Source organism: Stegodyphus dumicola, chromosome 10 (assembly GCF_044657685.1).
Source record: "Stegodyphus dumicola isolate Sdum_Otavi_A_Nest chromosome 10, ASM4465768v1".
In the NCBI taxonomy this organism is placed as follows: domain Eukaryota; kingdom Metazoa; phylum Arthropoda; class Arachnida; order Araneae; family Eresidae; genus Stegodyphus; species Stegodyphus dumicola.
In genome coordinates, this window is record NC_140777.1 from 16412168 (window position 1) to 16436878 (window position 24711).

Genomic DNA, 24711 nt, shown 5'->3' on the forward strand with positions numbered 1-24711 from the left:
GAAACACCCCCATACCATAATTCCACCTCCGCTGAACTTGACTGTTGGCACAATGCATTCTGGCAGGAGACGTTCTCCAGGTAGACGCCAAACCCAGACCCTGCCATCCGAACGGTAAAGGGTGAACCTTGATTCGTCACTCCAAAAAACCCTTTTCCACTGATCTACGGTCCAATTTCGATGTGCTTTGCACTACATTAACCGAGCAGCGCGGTTGGACTTTGTGATCAAAGGCTTATGGGCAGCAGTACGACCATGAAAACCAAGCAGATGTGCTTCCTTACGGATGGTATTCATTGAAGCAATACTCCCGGATGCCTATTGAAACTCCTCGCGGATGAGGGCCATCGGTTGGGTGCGGTTCTTCCGAATTTCTCTGGACAGCACTCGTCGGTCTCTATCTTCCAGTTTCGTTGGTCTGCCGACTCGGGGCCACATTCCGACAATCACCGCTCACCTTCCACTTCTTAATCACATAGGCCACTGTCGATTTTGGGTACTTTAGATCGCTAGATATGTCCCTTAAGGATCGGCCACATTTGTGATACCCGATAATTATACCTTTCTCGAAATCAGAGAGCTCCGAACTGCGAGGCATCTTGCATGCGACTAAAGCCGATGCTGTTTCGTACACGATATATATCGGCGGAGTCCGTGACGTACCTTAGGACTGCAGATATCGTCATTTGCATAGGTGTCCAAATACTTATTGGTAGTCAGTGTACAGATCTACAGTGCCAACGGTGATTAAGTGCGTTCGTTTACACGTGTCAAGATTCTATCTGCATACATGCTCATAAATTATTTCGAATTGTTTTATTATTTAAATATATATATAACAGATTACATTTAATAGCAACTTAATTCCCGTGAACGAATATACCCGTAGTTGCCATATGAAATATTTCTTCCCTGTGGCAACTAACTCGGAATTAGATAAGCAACACTCACCTTCCTGAGCATTCACGCAAAACTCTTCGTAAGCGATACGTTATTTTTCATTAGTCTTATACGAATCAGCGTACAAGAATTTCAGCAGTCCATTTATAACATTTCCGAAGAGAATAAATAAGCAAACAAACAAAATTTTGATTTCTAAAGTTTTAGTTATAGTTTTGAGAAATGAATGACCTGATAACTACGTTTTGAGATTATCCATTTCATCAAGCCAAGTGCATTATTTCATCCCTTCCTGTATGCCAAATACCTAAACATTACACGCATTTACCAGAGCAATAATCGTACTTGGTCATTCAGCAAGGCGATCAATGACGAGTTATCTTGTAGCTGGCAAGTAAATCCAGTTTGCCAACTACGAAACACATTCTCGTAAATGGCAGCGAACGTGTTAAATAGCTACTTAAAAATAAAACGGAGTCGTCCGTCGCACATAATAATTGAAGGACTTGCAGAAGGGCCCAGCTCCACATTTTTAAATTTTCAGAAAATTAAAAAGAAATTCATTTTTAAACTTACGTTAAAAGTTCTAAAGGGTGGCCCAGAAGTCACTTTACATTTTGAAAATTAAATAACTTTTTTTCTATTAATATATTTCTTTTTCTCTTTTCAGAATTAAAAAATATAATCCCTGGAAATTTTTGGCATGGATAAGTTTACAACAGAACAACGAGTGAAGATAATTGAATTTTACTTTGAAAATGGACGGTCAATTGTTGCAACGCAATAATATGCGCCATTTTAATGTTCGACATCCCCCTAGTAGGCCTGCAATAAGGAACTTAGTGACGCGTTTTCAAGGTTCAATTAGTGCAATCTTTAAAACCAGCAGACTTTCAGAAACGAGTAAATTATGCTGTCAGGTTTCAGAGAACTGCAAGAAATGACAATGAGTTTATTCACAAGTTGATCATGGGAGATGAAGCTCATTTCCATTTGAATGGACATGTGAATAAGCAAAAAATAAAAAAGAATTAATTAAATACAGTCATTTAAGAAAAAGTTATTTAATTTTCAAAATGTAAAGTGACTTCTGGGCCACCCTGTAGTAAAAATGATTTTACGGCTTCTCCAATGCATAAAACGTTTTTTTTTTTTTTTTTTTTTAAACTTAAAAGGCCCATGAACACAAATCTACCAAAAGTGCAGCTGGACCCTTCTCGCTGCAAGCTCTTCAATTCTTGCCAAAGATTCTTCTTTAAGTCAGCAATTTTCTGTACTTTTCACATTCTACTGCTGCCCACTCCAGGTAAAAATACTCTCATTTTAGATGGAACGCTCTATGTATGCACTCTAGCAAGAACATTTTTTATCCTTATTTCGAATTTACCAAGACATTTGGGGGGGATGAAAAAAGAAAGCAAATTCTGATTTCAGGGCAATAGCAAAGTCTAATAGACAGCAAATTACTTACTTTTGTGGTTCGTTAGGATCTCGCTTTTTCTTTTTCTTCTGAGCCTTGGGTTTTTTGGTGACTTTTGGAACAGTTGTGTCGACGGGTTCTGGGGTAGGACGCTTCATCGTTCCGATCAACTACAGAAGAAACAAAAATATATACGGTTTAAAATAATTACAATTAGTACTTTAGTACAATTAATGCTGTGCCAAAAAAAAAAGACCCTTATAATGTTAATTGGTTACAACAGTAAGAAAACTATTAAATTTCTTGTTCCTGGCATATCAAATTACATTACCAGACATGAACGAAATTTCAGATAAGAAACAGAGACATTTAAAGTAAAGCAGACGTCGCCAAATGTGATCATTCCCTCCCTCAAAACATCTATGCCGAACTAAGGTTACTTTTGCGTTCTATTGCAATGAGGTATGCACTCCGAGTATTAAGATTAGGTGTACAGCATAGGCCAAATGTAACTAATTAAAATGCCGTGAAAATGGCAGCTTATGTGTTCTACTAGTTATACGGAGGTCTATCTATTTTTGAGATACGCGCAGACGAAAAGTGGGAGCAAGCTAACAGACGACTTTTCATTGGCCAACTTGCAAGTAGTTTAGCGTAGAATAAACTTTAGGCGGAAGAAAAATGGAGTTGACGCGAGAACATTATCGCGCCATGATTTTAAAGTGGGATTAAAGCAAGAAGAATGCGTTCAGCATCTACATTTAGCATTTGGAAATGAAGGTCCATCTCGTGCTACTGTATTCAGATAGTTTACAGAATTTCACAGACGTCGCAAATCTCTTCAGGATGAACAACACACAAGGAAAGCCGTTGTCAAGAGTCATCCCGGATAATGCGTCTGCCGTATGGAGAACATTAAGCGATGATAATTGCTGCACCAACCAAATAATACAGAAGGAAAATAACATTCCATCTGCCGTCATACATACAATTATTCATGAAGAACTGCATATGAAGAAACTAGTTTGCCGTTGGGTTCCCCATCTGAGTACCAAAAAGAGGAGCATGTCAGAATCGGTAAAGTAACCCTTACATTACTTAAAGACGGTGACCACCACATTATATCTAAAATCATAACTGGTGATGAAATGAACATACCATTTTTTAACGTTCCAAAACGTCAGGAAAGTTAAGTATGAGTCTTTAAAGATTATCGAACGCCCACAATGGTGAAAAGACAACGTGCCATGAAAAAAGTAACGTATACCATTTCCTTCAGAAAGTACATAACTGGTCAAAGCCATGAATTTGGCAGGACAGATGACAATCACATCTAACTGCTACACCACTAAATGTCTTCCAGAAATCCTTTAAGAAGTGGATGTTAGAGGACTCATGCTACATTTTCCCAATCAGCAATATTGACAGTTGAGTTTCTTGAAGAAACATGCAGGAAAGTGATAGAACATGCACCCTATTCACCCGATCCTGCTATGTGTGACTTTCAGCAATATTTAATCTTAAAAAGAACGTAAATGGACATCGTTTTCATTCCGAAGATGAGATTGATGAGGCTATAAATGCACTTTTTATAAATGCACGATTCCAAGAAGTGAATGGCTTGAGTCATTTATCTTTGGAATATCTCAAAAATTTCCGAGTGATCCTCGTGTTCACATTAGAATACTTATATGTCATTGCTATTTTGAAAGCTATTTTTTTCTCATCGTTTAATGTAAGCATTCGGTTAATGTTATCAAAACAGCGGTGGGCAAACGTGACCACAATTAAGGGGCGTCTAGTGTAATAATTCAGATTTTTTCACCCTTCAAAATAGAGGTTAAAAAGCTGCGATTATTACTACATTGTTAAAATATCCGAGCCATTGTTGATTTTTAATTTTCCTCGTTTACAATAGACCTTCAACTCAAAACAATAATGAGGATCACCAACCAATTTAGTGTTAGCAAAATGATAATAAAACTAAACGTTTTACGAAAACAAAACAACAATAATAATAATAATAAAAAAAATAAAAAAAAAAAAACTCTTGTTTTATTACCCCACGTATTAAAAAAAAAATCGCTATTCACGAGCCATTGCCCTTTTTAATACACAAAGACTCATCAAAAATGAAAGACCAAGACTTATAATTTTCATTGAAAGTGATCTTCATTTACAATAAAAAAAAATAGTCAATTAAAAAAAAGGCGATGAGCTTAAATGTAGCAGCTGTTGCATAATTAACAACACGAGACACATCATTTATCACATTAAACAAATTACCCTGGACGATTACTCCGAAATCACGGCTTAAGTCCTTAAAAAAGACACAGAAATAAATGTCTTAAGTACTCTATTAATTAACACACCTTTAATTACGCAGCACCACGTCCTAAAAGCTAGCTTTTTAATCAGGCGTTGATGAATTTTTAAGAGAGAGAAAATAACTTGTACAAAGAAGTTAATTACTAAGCTTTTTTTTTTTTATCCTTCGTTATTTTGGAGATGAGCTAAAAAACATTAAAGGGTACAAAAAAACTAACTTAGTTGCTTTTAAATGTATTAAAATGTTATAGGAGGGGAAGTACCTTATTTTTGCAGTGACTTCATTTGGTATTCGTTAATAAAAAAACGGGATTTGAAGAAGGGGAAAAAACATCCACTTACAATTCCATTTTCAATTTTTTCTCCCTTCTCTTCCGGCTAGCAGCAATCTGATCTGCACAACACCATTATTGCACGCTATTACATTTTTTTTTCTTCTTTTAATTCTTCCCGACTTCATTACATACACAGTCCATACCTCCTTGGCTAACAACTTTTTTCAATCCTCTTTACATTTTGACTTCGCGAAACGAAACAAGAAATAAAGAACTTGAGGAGGAAAAAAATGTATTAAAAAATCAAAATGAAAAACTCCAAGAGCCCCAAAAAAGGTAGAAAAAAATCTCCTTCCCCGACACACAGCTATCCATACATCAGTAGAGTTAATGAAGCTATTGATTTTAATTTCCATTACTTTAGAGCTCGCATCTAACGGAGTAATTTTTTTCCCCTTTCTAAGGATTTTCCCTCCCCCCGACTCTTTGCTGCATCTAATATTTATTCATTAGTTCGCCTTCGTTCACATTTTTTTTTTATTTCACTTACATTTTTTTTTTCAGCCTTTTTCTTCGTTTTATTTCCTCTTACCGTGAAGGAAAACTGATTTAATTATTTCTTCATCACCTGCGGACAGCAGAGCCCAAATGCAAGATTAATTTACAGGCAATGCAAGAATATTTTACTCGCGTTTATAGACATACCTTCCCCCCCCCCGCCATTACTCTCTTCTTTTCGATTCCTTTTTTTAATTTTAATTTTTCATTAGTGGAATGAGGTTCTTCTTTTTTATTCCCACGATAGTGTTTGCGAAAAATGATGAATACTTTTTCCCCTCCCTCCCTCACTCTTCAATAAATAAAAATTAAGAAAATTTTGCATTGCACTAATGATGTCGTATCTAAAGAGAAAAGTGCTTCCATATATATATCCTTATTAATTTTATTAATTTGAGATACCGCGTTACATTGCTTAAGTGCAAATTTTTATGATTAAAAATTTGTTAGGATAGGGCTTAATGAATAATTAATTCAGAGAGGATGACAAAAGACATTTTCATGATAAAATAGAAAGTAATGATACAAAGCTTTTTGCAATTATGGTAATAATTTTATTATATGAAGTTTAATAATGCAATAAATTATGCATATATACCAGACAGCAATGCATTTGTTCATGAAACACTAATCATGCAAAATTAAGCCAGTTTTTCTCGTTATTTTTCACATTTAAAAAGACTTTAAACAATTAATTAGCACATATTTATTTATTTATATGAGCTTTACAAAAACTTTTGAATTTTATTTTAAAATGGTGACGATTAAAAAAAAGTTAAAGAAGCATAAAATTACATACTAATATTAAGCAAAGAAATGTGAAATGATACTAACTTAAGAAATTACATTAGCATTGTTAAAAAATTTTATGTGGTCAACATATGACCTCCCATCAATTGGTATGGAACTGGGAGACTGGCAAGGAACTTTAAGTAAACTACCACTTCCGATTGATTGAGAATAGATAAAATCTAAGAGATTATAAATAAAATCTAATTTGTTTATCAACTTTAGGGCTCAGTGTTTATTATAAACACTTCTAATTTTTTTTTTATTATTATTTTATTCTCCCATATAATGAACAGTGATAACCAGGGAAAGCCAGAATAAAAAATTTATTTTAACTTTTTCCATGATAACTATACGTACTCATCTGTTCTCATCATTTCACTTGAAATTATCGCATCAGTCGTAGTATTATCTGATCGTATAGTTTCTGGTTCACAAATCTATAACCTGACAATTTCAAAATTTTTAAATATCTCTTGCAGTATATCTTTAGATACAGTATTAAGTGTTACCATACATTTCTTTTTATAACCGTTTATTCTTTTTATAGCCATATATTTATATTTGCTACATTATTTTTTAAAAAAATAACAGTGGTAACATTTGGTGGCAGCATCCTTTATCCTTTCATATGAAAAGTGATTAAAAAAAAAAAAAAAAAAAAACCCTCAGTAAAATGAAATGAATGAAAGGGAACTAAATGTAAAATGGAGTACTAAGACTAATACATTTAACTATTTCACAACGAGAGCTCATCTTCATAATGATCTTATTGCATTTGGTATAATTCCATGAATATTTTTAATGCTTATAAATGTAATATGTTAATCTCAATCATATACATATTTTAAACACTAAATTTGAGAAGTTTTGGATTATTGCATTATATATGTATAATAAAATACGATGGTTGCTTTAAGAAATAATTGGCGACCTCAAAATTTCTAGATTTGGTGCTCTCCCCCCCCCCCCAAGTTCATCCTTTCTCCCAAATTCGAGATCTTTCCAAATTGCATAACGCTGCTTGAAAAAGGTAACTAAAACTAAAGTTAACCAAGCATGGCTTAGATTCACGTATGCACCTAGACAGTATAAATTTGGCTTCATGAGGAACTAGGTTCCTTCCCCCCCCCCATATCTGCCATGCCAACATCTCCACGCTGCTTATGCTTTCCTGCTTACCTCGTACTTTTAAAATTAGTCTACATAAAAAAATTTATTGTATTCAACGATGCTTGAATGTCTAATAATAGTATTTGTCTGCCAAAAAGATGATTTGAGATGTGTAAAAATAAAGACGGTGATTCTTCAATTCAGTTTTGTTATCTGCTTCATCAAGCCTTCATCCTCAGCCATGTCTACAGTCAGAGGTGAAAATACCAGATTTATTCTACACACTTAAAATATTACATATATATAAATATATATATTTTACAAAAGTCTAGAAAGTCTATTTTACAAAGTCTATTTTACAAAAGAATAGTGTATCCCTTCTGGTTTATCAGTTTTAGCCAAAATCGGATTAATATGTTGATCCCATTGATATATATGCCTCGAATACTAAACTGAAGTTTTGTGTTACAATTTAATAGATAGTTTTTCATTAAAAACTGTTAAAGTACCAGTTCTTGTTGTCCAATCTGACCCAAAATCTAATTAACTTTTTATATGAATGCAGAAAGCTTAAATATGGAAAATAGAAAATTTTAGAAGTCTCATATAAGAACTTTTACAGAAAAAAAAAAAAAAAAAAAAAAAAAAAACATCACATCCATAACATACACACACAGAAAAATGTCATTCCAAAAATAGTAAAAGTGTGTTGTGGAGACCCTAATTTGTGTTATTAACTCAAAACTTACTGAATTTTTGGACTGAACATGATATCTTCCTTACCTAAGCCAGGGTGGTTATGAAGAAACTTCATCAATATATGAGGCTCTAGCAGCCTACTGGATAAAATAATTGAAATGAAACTTCAGGTATTGTTATTTGAAGGTATGTGCTTGAGGATTCTAAATGGGAATCTCCAGACTTCTTAACCTGTGGGCCATATTGGTTCTTTCACGAAGCTTTCAGGGCAAAAACCTAGTTAATTCGTCATACCAGAGTGACATATCATGGTTCATCACAGCATGGTGATTCATGATAAACATTTAATATTTTTATAGAATGACATTATAATTTTTCATCTTTTCAAACAGACAAAAGGTATACAACATTCCCGTGTTAGTCTAAATGTACATTCATCTAGACATGGGGTCTCAAAACTTCTTTTAGCCGACGGACTATACTGGCTCTTTAAAGAAGCTTGTTGCTGAAATGCAATTGCAGAAACAATGTATTTATTTAGATTTATTGTTAAATAAAATAATTAATATACATGTTACTACACATTTTTTAAGTTTAAAAAATTTTAAAAAACATTTGGCAAGATGTAGTTTGGTGACCGCTCATTTAAAACAATAGAGCTATCACAGTTACGGTTAGAGAAAAACAATTTCCAAATTTTCAAATGGCACACTCCCTTTTTTCTGCACAAACTAATCAGTGAACTGAAAAATCATAAATGGCGTTATAACAATACACATTTCACAAAAACTGCCGGCTAAAACATTTGCAAAGAAGAGCATTCACTGTAAAGGACCAATGGCAATACAAGAGAGGGGAAAAAAAAAAAAAAAACTTTCACCGAGATTACTACTTTTCAACGTGCCACCCTTCGCAGATAATAACACATTAAATGCAGGACATTGTTGCAAATAACAACCAACATAACATCACAGGAGGACTAATTGTCGAAGCTGAAACATTTCATATTTTATGAAATGTTTCACTTTTGACAATTGTTGATGTGATGTGTGCACCTTAGATTTCAGATAACCTCAGAACCAGAAATCTACTGGGGTGAAGTCAACGCACAAAACTGAAAAGTTATGGGAGATGAGTATCTTGAAACGTTATACACGTTGAAAACTAAAAGGTTTTTTTTCTCTTCTCCTTTCCCGAGTCATTATTGCTCCTTTACAATACTCTTCTTTGCAAATATTTTATGCTAGAAATTTTCATATGTGTATCATTCCAATCCCATTTATGGTTTTTCAATGTGCTGACCAATTTGTATGGGAAAAACATAGGTGTTGGCATACAAAATTTTCAAATTTCTTTTACTACAGCTATAACCATGAGAGCTCTATTGTTTTAAATAAGCACAATCTTGAGCACAAACCTTCAAATAACAACATCTGAAATTTCATTTTGATCTACCGAGCGGATATAGTACTAGGGTTTCATATATCAGGAAATTTTTTTATGATTACCCTATATAGTTGTTGTTATTCTATGGGTGCATGGATTTGAAGCAAATGATGATCTAATGAAGAATAAAAACACAATTTATTTCCCAGTAGTATCACACAGGAAAGTTCTAAAGACACACAGTTATCGAGAAACTATGATAAAGACACTGAAACAATCAGCAACACAGCTTTTAGGCTACAATGGTGAAAAGCACTAAAGTACAGCTCCCAACTTGGTTGATCGCTCTCGAGCTAATCTCTGAACTCAACATACTACTCTCTCTGCATACAGGCAGGGTATATAAAGCTTTTAACCTACCTTCCAGACCATTCTCGTGAAAACCCGCTAAGAATAAGTTCTGGAATGGTCTCATTCTGTCTATGGCACATTGCAAATTTTGCTGCCAAATGGATGATTTTGCGCCAAACCTGGAAGCCCTGCCACTTTCTGGTAACCTTAAACCTACTTTGTGGAGAAGCTATCTTACTGCAACAGTAGGTTGGTGGGAGGTAAAACTGAAAACATTTGTTTCGAGCTCATAGTTTTATTTCAATAAAATAACATGTAATACGTAGATAATATTATGTAGACAGTTCTATGCACAGATAATGTTTGATTATGTTTTGATTAGTGGGGCAGAATACAGCAGCCTGTAATGACAGGAACAGAAATTTCTCATCTTAAAAAATTTTTTAATTGTTGTGTGTGAAGTCATAGCCTACTTATTCACGAATACTGTGGATTATTATAAGCCCAGCATTACTATAAATGAACAAGAGGCGTGAAGTAAGAAGCAGAAAGATTTCATTTTAAAGATAAGTGAGAATGACCTTTTCTTACTTCCTTGTACAAAGTAAAGGTAGTATTGAAAACGTGAAAAATTTCGGGAATCGTATTTCAATGTGAATATCCATTTTGGCCGCCTTTCGATTCCATTCCAACGATGTTTTTGGGTTACACCTCAACTGAAATTGATTTAAAATGGATTCAGAAGAGATATTTTTTGGTGATGTACACACGTATCTTGCATAACTCAAAAACGAGTAGCCTCAGAACACTTGAAATTTTGTATATGGGACTGCTATAACATCACAGAAATCGATTCCAGAAAAGATAGCATTAGAATACAATAGGAAGAAGAAATCAAGAAAAGAATTCGAGATTTTAGAATTAGTTGAATTTTTAAAAACCCAAACGGAATGCCAAAGCTTGCAGTTTATTGCTGTCTCATATGACACTGTGAAGGTTTGGTACCGAAAGTTCAAAAACAAGGACTATGACATTCAAGAAGCTGAACATTCTGACCAGTTACTGATGTTGATGAGGCCTGCCTGGGAGAACTTGTAGAAGATCAGTATGCAACCACTCGAGTGCTTGCTAAGGAATTAAGACATTAGTGCTATGCATTGCATAAACTCGACGTACAAGTTCAGTTGCTGGGTGCCACATGTGCCGACTTGAGTAGATAAGGACAGATGTGCTCGGGCCTGCACTAATCTTCTCGAGTATCAACACAAGGACAAAATTCTGGATCAGATCGTCACTTGTGATGAAAATTAGATTTAATTCAAGAACACATGCCAAAGTAGGGGTTGGTCTGCACCTGCCGACCCCATCAGCAGTTTTGCAAAATGAAATTTGACTAACAAAAATATCATGCTTTGTGTCTGGTGGGATTTTGCACAAAGAGTATCTGGAAAAAGTTAAAACCCTCGATAGTAAGGTGTACAGTGAGATGCTTGTCCATGTTGACAATGCTGTCGAGGAAAAATGTCGAACTTAGTTCCAGCACAATATGGTACTGTTCTGTCGAGATCATGCAAGACCACGTGGCTCTGCATTCACTGGCTGGAGTCTGTACGGACTCAAATGGGATCTTTTTGTCACACCAAACATACAGCCCCAGCATCACTCCTTTGGACTTTTACCTTTCTTCACACCTGCAGCTACATCTTGCTGCTGCTATCTTCCATTCTGCACAGGATGTCCGAACTGAGTTTCGATCTGTTTTTGGACTAACGGCCACCAAGTTTCTGGGCCGAAGGCTTTGAAAAACTACCAAAACGTTGGCAGAAAATCATAGATCTGGGTGGTGGTTATTACTCGTACTAAAGGTACTGCTTCCATATTTTTTTTCCCCCTAGCTCTTTTAGCAATGTTTTTTTTGGTGGAAAACTTTCAATACATGGGTATTCGATCTCAGTTTGAACATAATTCATTACATTATTCTGATGCTATGAAACAAAACCCTACCTAAAATAAAATTTAACTGTAAATGATATGGAGTTAGATTAGTGTTTAAAGGGAAACAAAAAATAGATCATAATTTTAGTAGTGTAAACCTAAGATTACAGAGTTTAAAGAACAGATTTAAGAGCAACTTATTGCTTTATGAAGCATATAAAATGATTATAAATGAACTGTTAGTTGAAGGTATTATAGAGGAAATAAATCCTGAAACAGAAGTACAGTCAAAAGTCATTAATCCAAACTCGTCGGGACTTCGGCGATTCTGGATTATAGATCATCAGTTTAAATCTCGTAAGATGGCATGCAGAAATTATAAAATTAAAAATATGAAACCATAATTTATGAAATAAAGAACAATTATGATGTAAAGGGTATCAAAATTTACAAAAAAAAAAAAAAAGCTTAATATTTATTTGTTTACTTTATTAAACATTTCTTTCAATGTAAGTTGTTTATGTTGCTTCGTTTTATGTGATAATACATTCTCTTTAATTCTATAAACACACATAATTTCTTGTTCAGTTACAAAGTTCCGCTGTTCAAGTCCTATAATTGTGGTGTCGAGAATACCGACTAATTTGTCAATTGAAATTGTTTCATTTTCAATAACCTCTGTGTCACTTTCTTCACTATCGGAAGCGATATTTCTTGGATCTAGAACCATACTACAGATTTCGCTGTCCGTTAATTGATTGATGATTGGGGCATTGTCATCGCAATGAAAAACTTCTCTTACATCATCTTCATTTATTACCGCTTCTCCACATTTCTTTACAAAATCCAATAACTGGAAAATTTCACCTTTAATTTGTGATGTTCAAAAACCTTCAAATTTGCAGCTATCATCTTCATCCTCCTCACTCTGAAATATGGTAGATGGCCATAAATTATGCCAAGCATTTATTAACGTACTTAGAGACACATCCTCCCATGATCTTGCAATGCTCCACATGGGAGATTTTATGCTAAAAAATTTCAAAAATTCTTAAATAGTCTTGCCACTGTTCAAGAAATTTAACATAGATTTTAAAAATGCTGCTTTATATTTGCATTTCAGCACGTGCATTATTGCCATATCCATAGGCTGAAATGATAGACGTACAATTTGGAGGGAAGAATAATACGGATACATTATCTTTCACTAAAACTTGAAGTGAAGTATGCACCGAACAGTTATCAACAATCAGGACTATTTTTGAGTCATCAGGTAAACCAACCGAATTCAAATGTCGCCGAGCCTCGGGTATAAAATGATTTTCAAACCAATCATTCATCAACACTTGTGTCATCCATGCTCTTTTATTTGTGCGATATATAACAGGGAAAATTGTTACTCCTTTAAACGCTCGAGGTCATACATGTTTTCTGATTACAAAAAGTTTGCACTTGTGCGTTCCTGCAGCATTTACGCACGCTAAAATTGTTAGTCTCGCTTTGGAATCTTTGACACCAGTTGGAGCCTTTTCTGTAGAGGTTGCCAAGATATTTCGCGGTACATATTGCCAGAAAAGACCAATTTCATCAGCATTGTAAATTTGTTCTGCAGATAATTGTTCACTAGTAATGAATTCATCTGCAAATTGTTCAGCAGCTTCAGTATCAGCTGAAGATTTTTCACCAGAAATTTTTAATTGTTTTATACCATGGTGATTTTTAAATTTTGTTAACCAACCTGTCGAATATGTGCACTCTCCGTTTAAGTTCATTTCTTCATGAAATATTTTGGCTTGAGCCATTACCATTGGACCCGTCAATGGCACGCTCTCGTTGTGATGCTGCCTGACCCATTCAATCATGACTTTGTCATGATCGTCACTTTTAGCATAACAAACCCTTTTTCTGTTATTCATTGCAAGTGGGGTATCAGAATCCACAAAAAAATCAAAAAGTTCCTTTTTCTTTTTGCTTATGTCAAAAATTTACAAAAAAAAAGCTTAATATTTATTTGTTTACTTTATTGGACATTTCTTTCAATGTAAGTTGTTTAAGTTGCTTGGTTTTTTGTGCTAATACTTTCTCTTTAATTCTATAAACAGACATAATTTCTTGTTCAGTTACAAAGTTCCAATGTTCAAGTCCTGCAATTGCTGTGTCGAGAATACCAACTAACTTGCCAATCGAAATTTTTTCGTTTTCAATAACCTCTCTGTCACTTTCCTCACTATTGGAAGCGGTATTTTTTGGATCTAGAACCATACTACAAATTTCGCCATCTGTTAATTGACTGATGATTGGGGCATTATCTTCGCAATGAAAAACTTCTGTTATATAATCTTCATTTATTACCGCTTAAGGAACAGCGCAATCTGCAACATTAACTGAAATGCCTCAAAATCAGTAAAGATAATTTTAGCCTAGCTTATACCGTCCGTTATACATTAAACGCGCATGCATAAAGCACACAAAAAACAAGTTTGTGTCTTTGAGGTTCGGATTATAGATCATTCCGGATAATGGACGTCTGGATTACGGATTGTGTACTTTATATATCTATATGAGCTAAAATATTATTTAAATCAAACAAACAAAAAAAAAAAAGAAAAAAAGAAAAAAAAAAGAGGGGGTTTGTCTAAAAGAAAGAGTCAACTGACTGAATAAATTTAGTAAACATTATTTGGCATCAAGCCAGCTGTTATAAAGTCACACATAAAAATGATTTTTTTGTTTCGTTTTTTTGTTTCTCCAAGGAAAGGGAAAATTTCACTTTATTGATTGTTTTTTTTTTTTCCAGAAAATGTCTTTATTGTAAACAGAAGTTAAGAGATTTAGTACTTGTAAATATATATATATATATAATTTATTTACTAAAGAATATTGATTATATTATCTCCTAAGATTAATTTTAGTAGAACTATCTTAAAAGAGTGAATCCATACTTAGTAAGTTCAATTTCGAAAAATGTTTTAAAGTAATTAATAAATTATTATTGACTTACTTTGCAGCAATTGCGCAAGTAGTAGAATAACTCGATTTCGCACTAAGTGAATTTAAGATCATACAACATATATATATATATTATCAAACTGTGGTTGTTTATTTTACTTTGATTATTTGTGGTATCGTATTTTGTACTGCTGAATTGTTTTCACATAAATGATTCACTATTTAAAGTATATTTAAAGGAAAATATTATCAGTTTAAAAATTTAGTGAAATTAACTAAATTAGTTATAACAAACCTCAATTAGAAAGTTCATACTTTAACTAAAGTTAGGGGTAAATTTAAGGAAGTATTGATAAGAAATTAGGTTTTCTTTATTAAATTTTTTTTAGGTTTAATCATGCCTTTTATGAGACTTGGAATCGTCCTTTTTTCCACTTGAATTAGAGATTCAAGTGGATCCAAGTATGAAAATTATAGCAATAAAAAATAAAATAGTTCAAAGTGAGACATACAATAGATGAAGAATTTGCTAAAGAAATATTTTTCACGATTGTTGACGAGAGGAAAAGAACAGAAGAATTGCAGGGAAAGAAGAGATTGAGGAACAAAGAAGGAAAGCTTTTTAGTATTTAGAGGAGCACCAAGAGATAGAATTTGGGAGTGGCAGAATTTTTAGAATTTAAGGAAAGGCTCTGGATCAAAGAGTTTAGAAAAGCAGTGGGCTGCAAAATTTAGGACCCACAGAATGCAGCAAAATGACCAGTGCTGGAACTGTCGAAACAACAAAACAATAGGAACTATAAAACATGACACATACCTGCGCTAATGGTGTGCTATCGTCGCTGTCCTCACTCGTTTCCAAACCAGGAGAAGTATGATTAGAGCCAGGCGGAGAGCCTGTTCCTTGATGAGCAGTTACAGGTCCCATTCCAATTTGCAGTCCAAGCTGAGATGATATCTGAGATTGATTTATAGTAGAAAACATCTGTTGTTGTGGTGGTCCCATAACATGGTTCTGTTGGGGCTGTTGTTGCATAATAGTCATTTGCGGTGGATGCATGGAACCTTGTTGCATGGAAGCATCAGAATATGTTGAATGGTCTTCATACTGCATTCTGAAAATAAATTATTTCAAATGCAAATGAATGCTTTAAGATTTGTTGCTGCATGAAATTGAAAATACTGCGATAGTTTACCACATATAAGAATGTATAAACTTTACATTTTATCAGGGAAAAATATATGTACTTTTCAACTCTTGATAACAATACGAATTCCCATAAATGGGTAAGAAAAATTCTACTCATACGATAGATATATTATCAAAATTTATTTCCTGCACTCAAAGATTAAACATGTTATTTAATTGCGATATCAGAAATCTATGTTATTATAAAAAAATTTATTATCATAAAGCAATGGAAACGTCTAAAAAATCGTCTTTTCCCTTACCACTGGAACGTAGAAACATGTGCGGTTTACATTTCCGGTAATGTTCAGGGATAATCCATGAATCTCAAAGCAATATATCATTAACGTCATAAAATTTCGCGATCTCATAAAACCAGATCCAATTGTGATAAGTACATTAGGTTACTTCTGATCAGTAAAATAAAAATATCGTTATAGGAATCCCACAAAACCTGAACACGTCAACAAAACATTGCATCACCAAGCACTAAACCGATCAGCAACAGCACCTTTGCCGTGAATAAGGCTTAAGACCATCACGTGATGACGATCTCGCTGCTGATTGGCCGATTGCAATAAAACATTTTCTGGTACTAAATTTGTACCATCTCTAAATCAGCAATAATTTATTCATGAATTTTACAGCTTCCACAACGTTAATTTCAAAAATTTACAATCGATAAAATAATCATTACTTTTAATATATTGACAGGTGCTGCCACCTACAGCCCTACATCAGATTTAATTTCGAAACTTCTCAACGAATTGCGTACATAAATTCCGACATTATGGAAACTGTCAGAAGAACATAAATTTAAAAGGAAACGAAAACTTGATGTCCCGATCTTTAAATATGATATTTAAAGAAAATTTCTAAATATTATTTGAGCAAAACATTTTATTAAATGAATTTTTGCTAGTAAATTCTTTTTCTTTCACAATTACTAGTTCCGTTACAAGGTAAAAAAAAAAAAAAAAAATCAAGAATTTAGAATATTTGAACTTTTCTTATGATTTAAATTTTTAGACCGCACCGTTCACACAATTCCATAAAAGAAATTGCATCAATAATTTTTAAAATAAAAACTTTACTATGCAGTAAAATCCAGCAAAAAGAACACTTAAATTATTAATTCAAAACTTTCATCTCGGATTTAAAAAAAAAATAATTAATTAAAAAATAAAAATCTTTAAACGTAATTTAATGTAAATAAACGGTTGTAAGTTATTCAAATCAAAGATGACAGGGAAAAAATAGTGTTATTTTTTAATTTACAAATTACTGATTAAGTAATTTTCTTCTAAAAGTTTATTAGATAAGAAAACATGTTTTATTAATTACACTAATAATGCAAATACTTGTGAATATTATAAATTTAATATGTCAGAAAGTTGGATATATTACTGAAAAATAAAATGAAGATAAAATTAAGAACTATGTACAAAATATTTGAATTGCTGAATTTATTGCAATGATAAGCAATATACTGTTAAAATTTTTTAAAAATATATATATCTTAACCGCATAGAGTGGCAACAGCTATCAGACTTAACAATTTGCTGAGCCGCTAAAATGCAGTAAAAATATAGCATACACGGAGCAAGATTAAAAAAAAAAAGCAAGGTTTTAGATATTTTTTAATATCAAGACGATTTTTAACTCCCAAGAATTAGATTAATTAGAATTAAATGATCCGAAAAAATTTTGTACACTTATTTCAAAACATTTATGTAAATGATGTCTCTATTATGATGCAGTTTTTTAATATTAACACATATTTTCAAGAAACATTGCATATAATTTTTGAACAAATATTGTAAGGAATACTATTATCAATGAACTGAATTAGCCCGTCAACCGTTAAATGGTCGCCAAGCAACGAAATTCAATGCCAGTTATGGATTGGATTGATCTAACAAAAACTGCATGTGTTGCTTTTCAATACCTTAGTTTCTTAATTCATAAGAGAACGGCCGTCTTAATGCATCGTCTTCCACTGAGCAGAGGAACTCTGAGGAGCCCATGCTAATCCATTTACATTTCATTTCCGTGAATGGATGTTGCGTCAGGGACCCCCAACATACTGGTTTGCGCAGAGATCTCAATTAAATGCTCATGGATTTTAAATATCTCACATTTTGCTCAATAGACTCGAATGAAAAATGAAACAATGCATTGAGAGTGAACGATATAAAACAACGTTTCGAGGCTAACAGCCCTTTTGGGTTAAAAATTTATTCCATTAATGCAAACAGTCAAATAATTAATTAAATTACCGAAGCTCAGTTTATTTGGGGCTCTGGCCGAAATTGCGATTTTTCGCAAAAACTGAAAAGTGCCATAGCCGGACTCAGCTGAATTTAAGCCCTGCTTTACGAAGAATATACATTCTCTCTATTTGGGCACAGCGTAAAAAAAAAAAAAAAAAAAAAAAAAAAAAAAAAACTTTCGAAAACAAATGTAAATGCTACAGAACTACTAATGCAGATTCGTTGTTTTGGCTTGGTATTAACGAGATATTCTTTAAATTTGCATTTTACCCGAAGAATGAGTATCCTTTTCAAAAATCGCTCAAAAATAATGACAAATAATATCACTTACTGCATTCCCATAGAATGAGAGTTCATCATCTCGTTCTGGTACATATCCTGGGGTCCCCTGGACTGCTGCTGTTGCTGATGAGAGCTGTTGTGAAACTGGTTGTGGTTATTATTCATGATATGACCTTGGGGTGAGTTGGAGGGGTGCACAATGTACCCCTGCTGTTGCTGCTGCTGTAGAATGGATTCCGGGGGTCTCAGGTGGGAGAGGGGCTGCAAACAAAAGCAATAAGAGCTATTCATTGGTTACCGCTGCTGAAATAAGAAACACACTAAAATTCTTTAACACAGTTCGCGATACAGCATTATTAATAATTCTCCTGTTCTCCACCACACCTAGGTTAAAATTATATCAGTAAATAAAATTTTTAAAAATGATTAAAAAAAGTTACAATACAAAAAGGCCAGATTTGCATAATTACAGCTATATTCTCAAACGATATCTTACACGGGCGGAATTTAGAAAACATCCCGAGACGCTGATGGCTAATAGATTCGCCTCGTCACTAGATATGCCGACACCTTCGCGCAAGTCGTCGGCTTGTTTGCCAAGACAAAACAGAAGTCATCATAACGGGGGTGTGGCACAATGGGTGACGGCATCTCGAGGTGCTTTCTCCAGTATATAAACTGAAATTGCCTATACCTTTATGATGGGGATTTTGCTAAAAACGATGTTTGATATAATGGTACCAGCACCTCGATGAACGTTGCTCTTTCTTCATGTTATATACTGAAAGTTAAAAAGGTACCGGCTTTATAAAGGTGCCTGTACTTATGATGGGATTTTGCTAAAAAAAAGATGCTCTGATATAATGGTACCAGCACTACCACGAAAATTGCTCTTTCTTCAAGTTATACACTGAACTTTAAAAAGGTACCGGCTTTATAAGGGTGCGAGCACTGGCACAGCTAGAGGGGGCGAGGAGAGGGTGGTATTTTTGCTTGAAACATTGTTTTTAGAGTGGTTATTCAGGTGGGTCTTTGAGGCATGTCAGGAATAATTAGATTCTAAATTCCTGTGCGGTATTAAATTGGTAAGAAAAGAGTTTTTACTACATATTTTTCGTACACCTTTTTACTTCGTCGGAACTTTTGAATGCAAATCACGAATATCAACTAAATTATGATCACCGTGGCCTTTATATGGAAAACTCCTCGTTCAGAAAATTGTATTCCAGAATTTTATTTCGGTTATTGCTAGAGAAATCAAAACAGGAACATGGAAAGGACGGTCATTTTGAATTTTTGTAGTTTACTTTTAAATTACAATCTCCAAAAAAAAAAAAAAGTTCAAAATAAAATATTGTAATACTCGTGCGAACTTTCCTCTCAACTGCTGTTAAGTACTGCTCGTTTGTGAGAGTGTTTTCTAAATGAAAATCGTTTTTATTGGTATTTAAGAACTATACAAGATATTTTCTCCCGGGTTTCTGCATGCTCTCGTGGTGTAACGGTAGCACACTCGGGGTGTATTCGAAGGGGCCAGTTTCGAGTCCCGAGGCGGGCATTGTTCGTTTTTCATGTTTTCTACACACACAAAATAAAGTCTAATGTCTCCACAGTGGTGCTCGAACTAAAATGTAGTAGATGATGCTTCTACACCACTAGGATTTGGCGATTGCATCCCCTAATCTTCGCCGTTCTTCCAGCATGCTTTCGTGGTGTAATGGTAGCACACTCGACGCATATTCGAGGGGTCCCGGGGAGAGCATTGCTTATTTTTCACGTCTCCACCATCAAAAAACCTAATGACTCTTCAAATACAAATGTGTGTTCTGCATTTAAGAAATCTTTCTTTATTGCAGACATTACAGCAAGAGCAGTCAAATACACCTCTACAATGCCACTGATAGTTTTGAAAACAAAAAACAAGCAAAATAATAATGTAATTTTAAAATACTAGAGTTAATTTTTTTTTTTTTTTTTCTCTTCAAAAATAAAAGTCTGATTTTAATTTATTTCCATACATGTCGTTTCGACATTTTTTGTAGTTATCTGTTTATTTATCAAATGGGGCAGCAAATTTGAGAACCGCCCAGGCAGCAAACACAGAGACCGCCCCGGGCGGCGTAAGTTCTAGTCATGTCACTGCTAGAGTAGAGCCATTGCACCAAACGGCATAATGTCAAACACTGGCGCTGTTTATATGCAGTATAAATCAAGTTACCGAAAAAGAAGAATCACGTTTATTAATGCAAAATATATACGTATGTCCACAAAAGGCTTTAAGCGACCTTTATTTTACAACCATCTGTCGTAAACAGATACTTTCAATTACAGAAATGTTTTAAATAAGGGAAACATTCATTTTTAATTCATTTGGCAATTTTAAATTTAAAATAAATCAATTTCATAAAAATTACGAAACTAACTTTTAAACTTGTCCTTAGGTTTCCATAATTATGTTTCGTAAAGATTTATGCACATTATAAAGTAAAACACGAAAAAACTGAATACATATGCACATTTTTTACTGCCTTTCATTTAAACTTATTTCCTCGAATTTCGTTAGTAATTTATTTCTCATTCAGTCAGTTCAGTTCTCATTTCGCGGCAAGGCAAAAATACATAAAATCTCAAAACACCTTTGTCAAAAATTGCAAAATACAGAAAAATATAAAACACCAAGTACAGTTAAAAACAGTTAAAGAAAAACAACTTTTGGAATTAAAGTTAGTTTTCTACGCCAAAACAAGAAATTCTGCCAGCGGAAAGGAAAACAAAATTTTTGGTGGACAAAATTGAGAGTTAACTTTTGGTACCATTAAGCTCAAAGACTCTGAAGTTGGTGCACCAACTAACTTAATTCACTACACTACGCTACTAAGGGTTTCAAATGGAACTAAATTGGTGGCCTCGTTAGGCTTAGCGCAACTTTTCAGTTGTTGATAATTTTACAACTATTGCATGCAGATTAAACTAGATTAAACTAAAAGCATAAAACCTTAACCTAAACGTAAGAACAACCTAGTTGAATCATTTTTCAAGCAAAAGATGCACAATTTACCAACGCATAAGAATAAAACACCGAACCGGTTAGCATAGAGGGAATATGTACTAACCTTAATTCCAAAAGTTATTGTTCTAACATGGATATTTGAACACAAAATTTAACTTAACATACCAACGTTTTCCCATATTTCAATTCTACGACTAAAATTATGCCTAGATATTAAATTTTGTAATTTTTGGTCAGAAATTTAAAAATTCATCTTGGGGCACTTTTTTCAGTTTACGCCAAGATTAAGTCCTTTAAATTTTTAACTTATGGTTAACTTTTCCCTTTCACTGTGCGCAAGGGGGGGGGGAAGGAGCATCTTTCAATAGTTCAAATAATTTTAAGTGCGTAAAACAACATATGGCGTTATTATATCTTATCACGAATATGCCAAACTTCAAAAATGTAAATTTACGTCAATCTTAGGAAATTTTAAATAAAAAAACTCTAATCTTTTGCAGGTATGCTTAGAAATACATCTACTTTAAGATGATGATAAAAATTTTATAGGTTTTAATTCAAAATTTTTTTCGAAAAATTTATAAAAACGGTTTAAAAATAAATCACAAAAAATGGGCGAATTTGATTTGGAATGAACTTAAATTTCGAAATGTGAAAAGAAAAATCACATAAGTTTAATCAAAAAGAGATAATCAATAAATATACCAAATACAATTAACATTGAGGAGCTAACATTTTGAGAGACAATTTTTTAAAAACTACTCGTGCGATTTTTACAAAACTTGGCACTTGTAGTCGGAAAAGCTGTCACACACGTAGAACCGCACAGACACCTCTGTCAAAAAAATGAAAACGTGTGTGAGCATCCGAAATTTACGCTTATTCACTGAAAACCCATGGTCGAATTTTCAGACCGGAAACATTACCTCCTTTATTGATGTATGCAGACTGGCTGGAGATAAAAATATTGCAGATTTTTAAATCGCAACACAGTATCACAGTTTGACATTAAAGTACAAAAAAAGTTACCTCAAATCATTCTGCTTTATTTTTTAGATAAAATCACTCCTTCCCCCCCCCATGCACTATGATGAATCGCATTTAGAACGACACATCCTCTAAGAATAACGGAAAAACATGGTAAAAATCCCAAAATTTGAAACCAAACTCAAAATCGAGGGCCGGAGATAACACATATTAGTCAATTAAAGAATTCCAGAAGAAAAGCGATCAAGATAAATGAGTAATTTTTAAACTCGTAGCTTTGCCTAAAATTGCATTTATATATAGTCTTACACAGAGTTTTACTTTTTCTAATTATCTATACCAGCTGTCGCCAAACGGTGGTCATCCATGAAAACTTTTGAGTGGTCCGCAGAAAAATTGGGACATTATTTATATTTTTATGAAGCTTCAGTTTAAAAAATGACGAGTAACAAAACGAAATATGGATTTCTACTACTTTTAGCAAAATTCCTTCTGAATTTAGCGACTTTTTAGCTGCTTTTGCAGGCGTACCTAGCGACATTTGAAAGTGAGAGTTGGCATCCATGGATATTCTGCTGTTATTAATAATAGCGCGAACTGGAATTCTCTTTCCCTTTGAATTACCATATGTTATTGTAGTCGTTAATAACACAGTTTTTCTCCGAGTCAATAGGCAACTTGATAGATTTTTATGAGAACCATCTGCATTCTTGTTTATAACTGCATCACTGGAAGTTTCCGTTTTCGTTTTGTGCAACTGTTGATCGATAGCGCCATTGCTGAGTAAGTGATGATAATTATGTTTACAATAATTACAAATTGGCTGCAGAAAACTTTCAGTTTATTGATATTGCTTTTACGTTTGCCGGTTCGTTCATGCTTTTCGCGATGTTCATTTCAAGTGATTGGAAATGTGACGCTTTCTGTACAAGAAGGTAAGATTTTTATACTTTTCGTATAATTTTTCAATGCGAACGAAATATTTGTAGTTTGCTGATTATTATTGTATAAATGTATTTATCTCTTTTAAAATTTATATTAGTGGTCCGCCAAATATAAAATTATATATGTAGTGGTACGTGAAGTTCTAAGGGTTGATGATCGCTGATCTATGCTATTAAAATCTGCCCGGGTCTGTCCGTTTGTGACATTATCTCCTCCGAAGCAGCGGGGGGGGGGGAGTTGACGCAATTACATATGACGTCACTGTACATCGAAAATTTCCCGTTAATGTCAGCGTTTTAATAAATATCTGCAGTTGGCAACATTTTCTTTCAGGTTAGGACTCAAGATATTGGGTCAGTCCAAAATGCGTGCGCCTTTATGGTAAATTTTTAAATAATATAAAAGAACACAATTTAACATTTTAATCAATTATATTTTTTAATCCATTATCAACAATGTCTCGCCATCTTACAGGCAGCTTTTTTTATGCCATTGCTGTAGAAAGGCTCTGGTGTTGATGCAAAAAAACTTTGTGTACATCCTGCTTAGAATTTAATTTTTTTCCTAGTAAAAAATTTTGTAAGGCACGAAATAAGTGAAAATCACTTGGGGCAATATCTGGGGAGTAAGCAGGATGTGGCAAAAGCTCCCACTTAAATTCACTAATTTTTGCAGCGTTGTTCGAGCCGTATGCGGTCTAGCGTCATCACGATGAAACAACACTTCCTTGATATTTACCAATTGTGGGCGTTTTTTTGATCAATTCTTTGTTTAGAGGCAAAGTTGTTCACTATAAACTTCTGAATGAATCGTCTCATTTGGTTCTAACAGTTCAAAACGTCCTGAGTGGGGTTATCATCCATGCTGCTTTTTACAACTTTAAATTTTTAAAACCATTTCTGGGCAGTCCTTACATAGTAGTGTGTTCACCATGTACACTATTCATTTTTATCGCTGCAAACCTGGCATATTCACCACACGAAAATAAAAAAGTTAGGTTAGGTTATTTAATTTAATTACGGCAAAGCCTCGAGGACTATCTGCCTAAAGGGAGGGATGCCTTCGTGGAGGACTTTCTAAGGGAAACTGGCTCGTACACACGTTACACATGGGGAAAACCACGAAAACACCCATGCAGCCAGCCTGTTCGAGGGATTCGAACCTCGGACCGAACTACCAGTGTTCAGCGACTTTACCGCTCGGCCGCTGGAGCGCCCGAAAAAAAAATAGCACAGCATGTTTGTACTGATTATCTATATTCATCTTCTATGGGTACTATGCGTTCGATATTTATGAAAGTTGTTGATGAACTGAATAATATG

At 33.9% G+C, this 24711-nt stretch overlaps 1 protein-coding gene across 2 annotated transcripts in view; it reads right to left on the minus strand.

Moving 5' to 3' along the window:
• The window catches only part of LOC118197110 (TOX high mobility group box family member 3-like), a 209965-nt gene that overhangs the window by 45790 nt on the left and 139464 nt on the right, over positions 1-24711 (minus strand). For both annotated transcript variants that reach the window (XM_085824675.1, XM_085824674.1), the window contains exons 5-7: positions 18497-18708; positions 15521-15818; positions 2372-2490 (exon numbers count right to left, since the gene is read on the minus strand). In XM_085824675.1, the coding sequence (XP_085680801.1) occupies positions 2372-2490; positions 15521-15818; positions 18497-18708 (629 nt within the window). The remainder of the gene's footprint in view (positions 1-2371; positions 2491-15520; positions 15819-18496; positions 18709-24711) is intronic.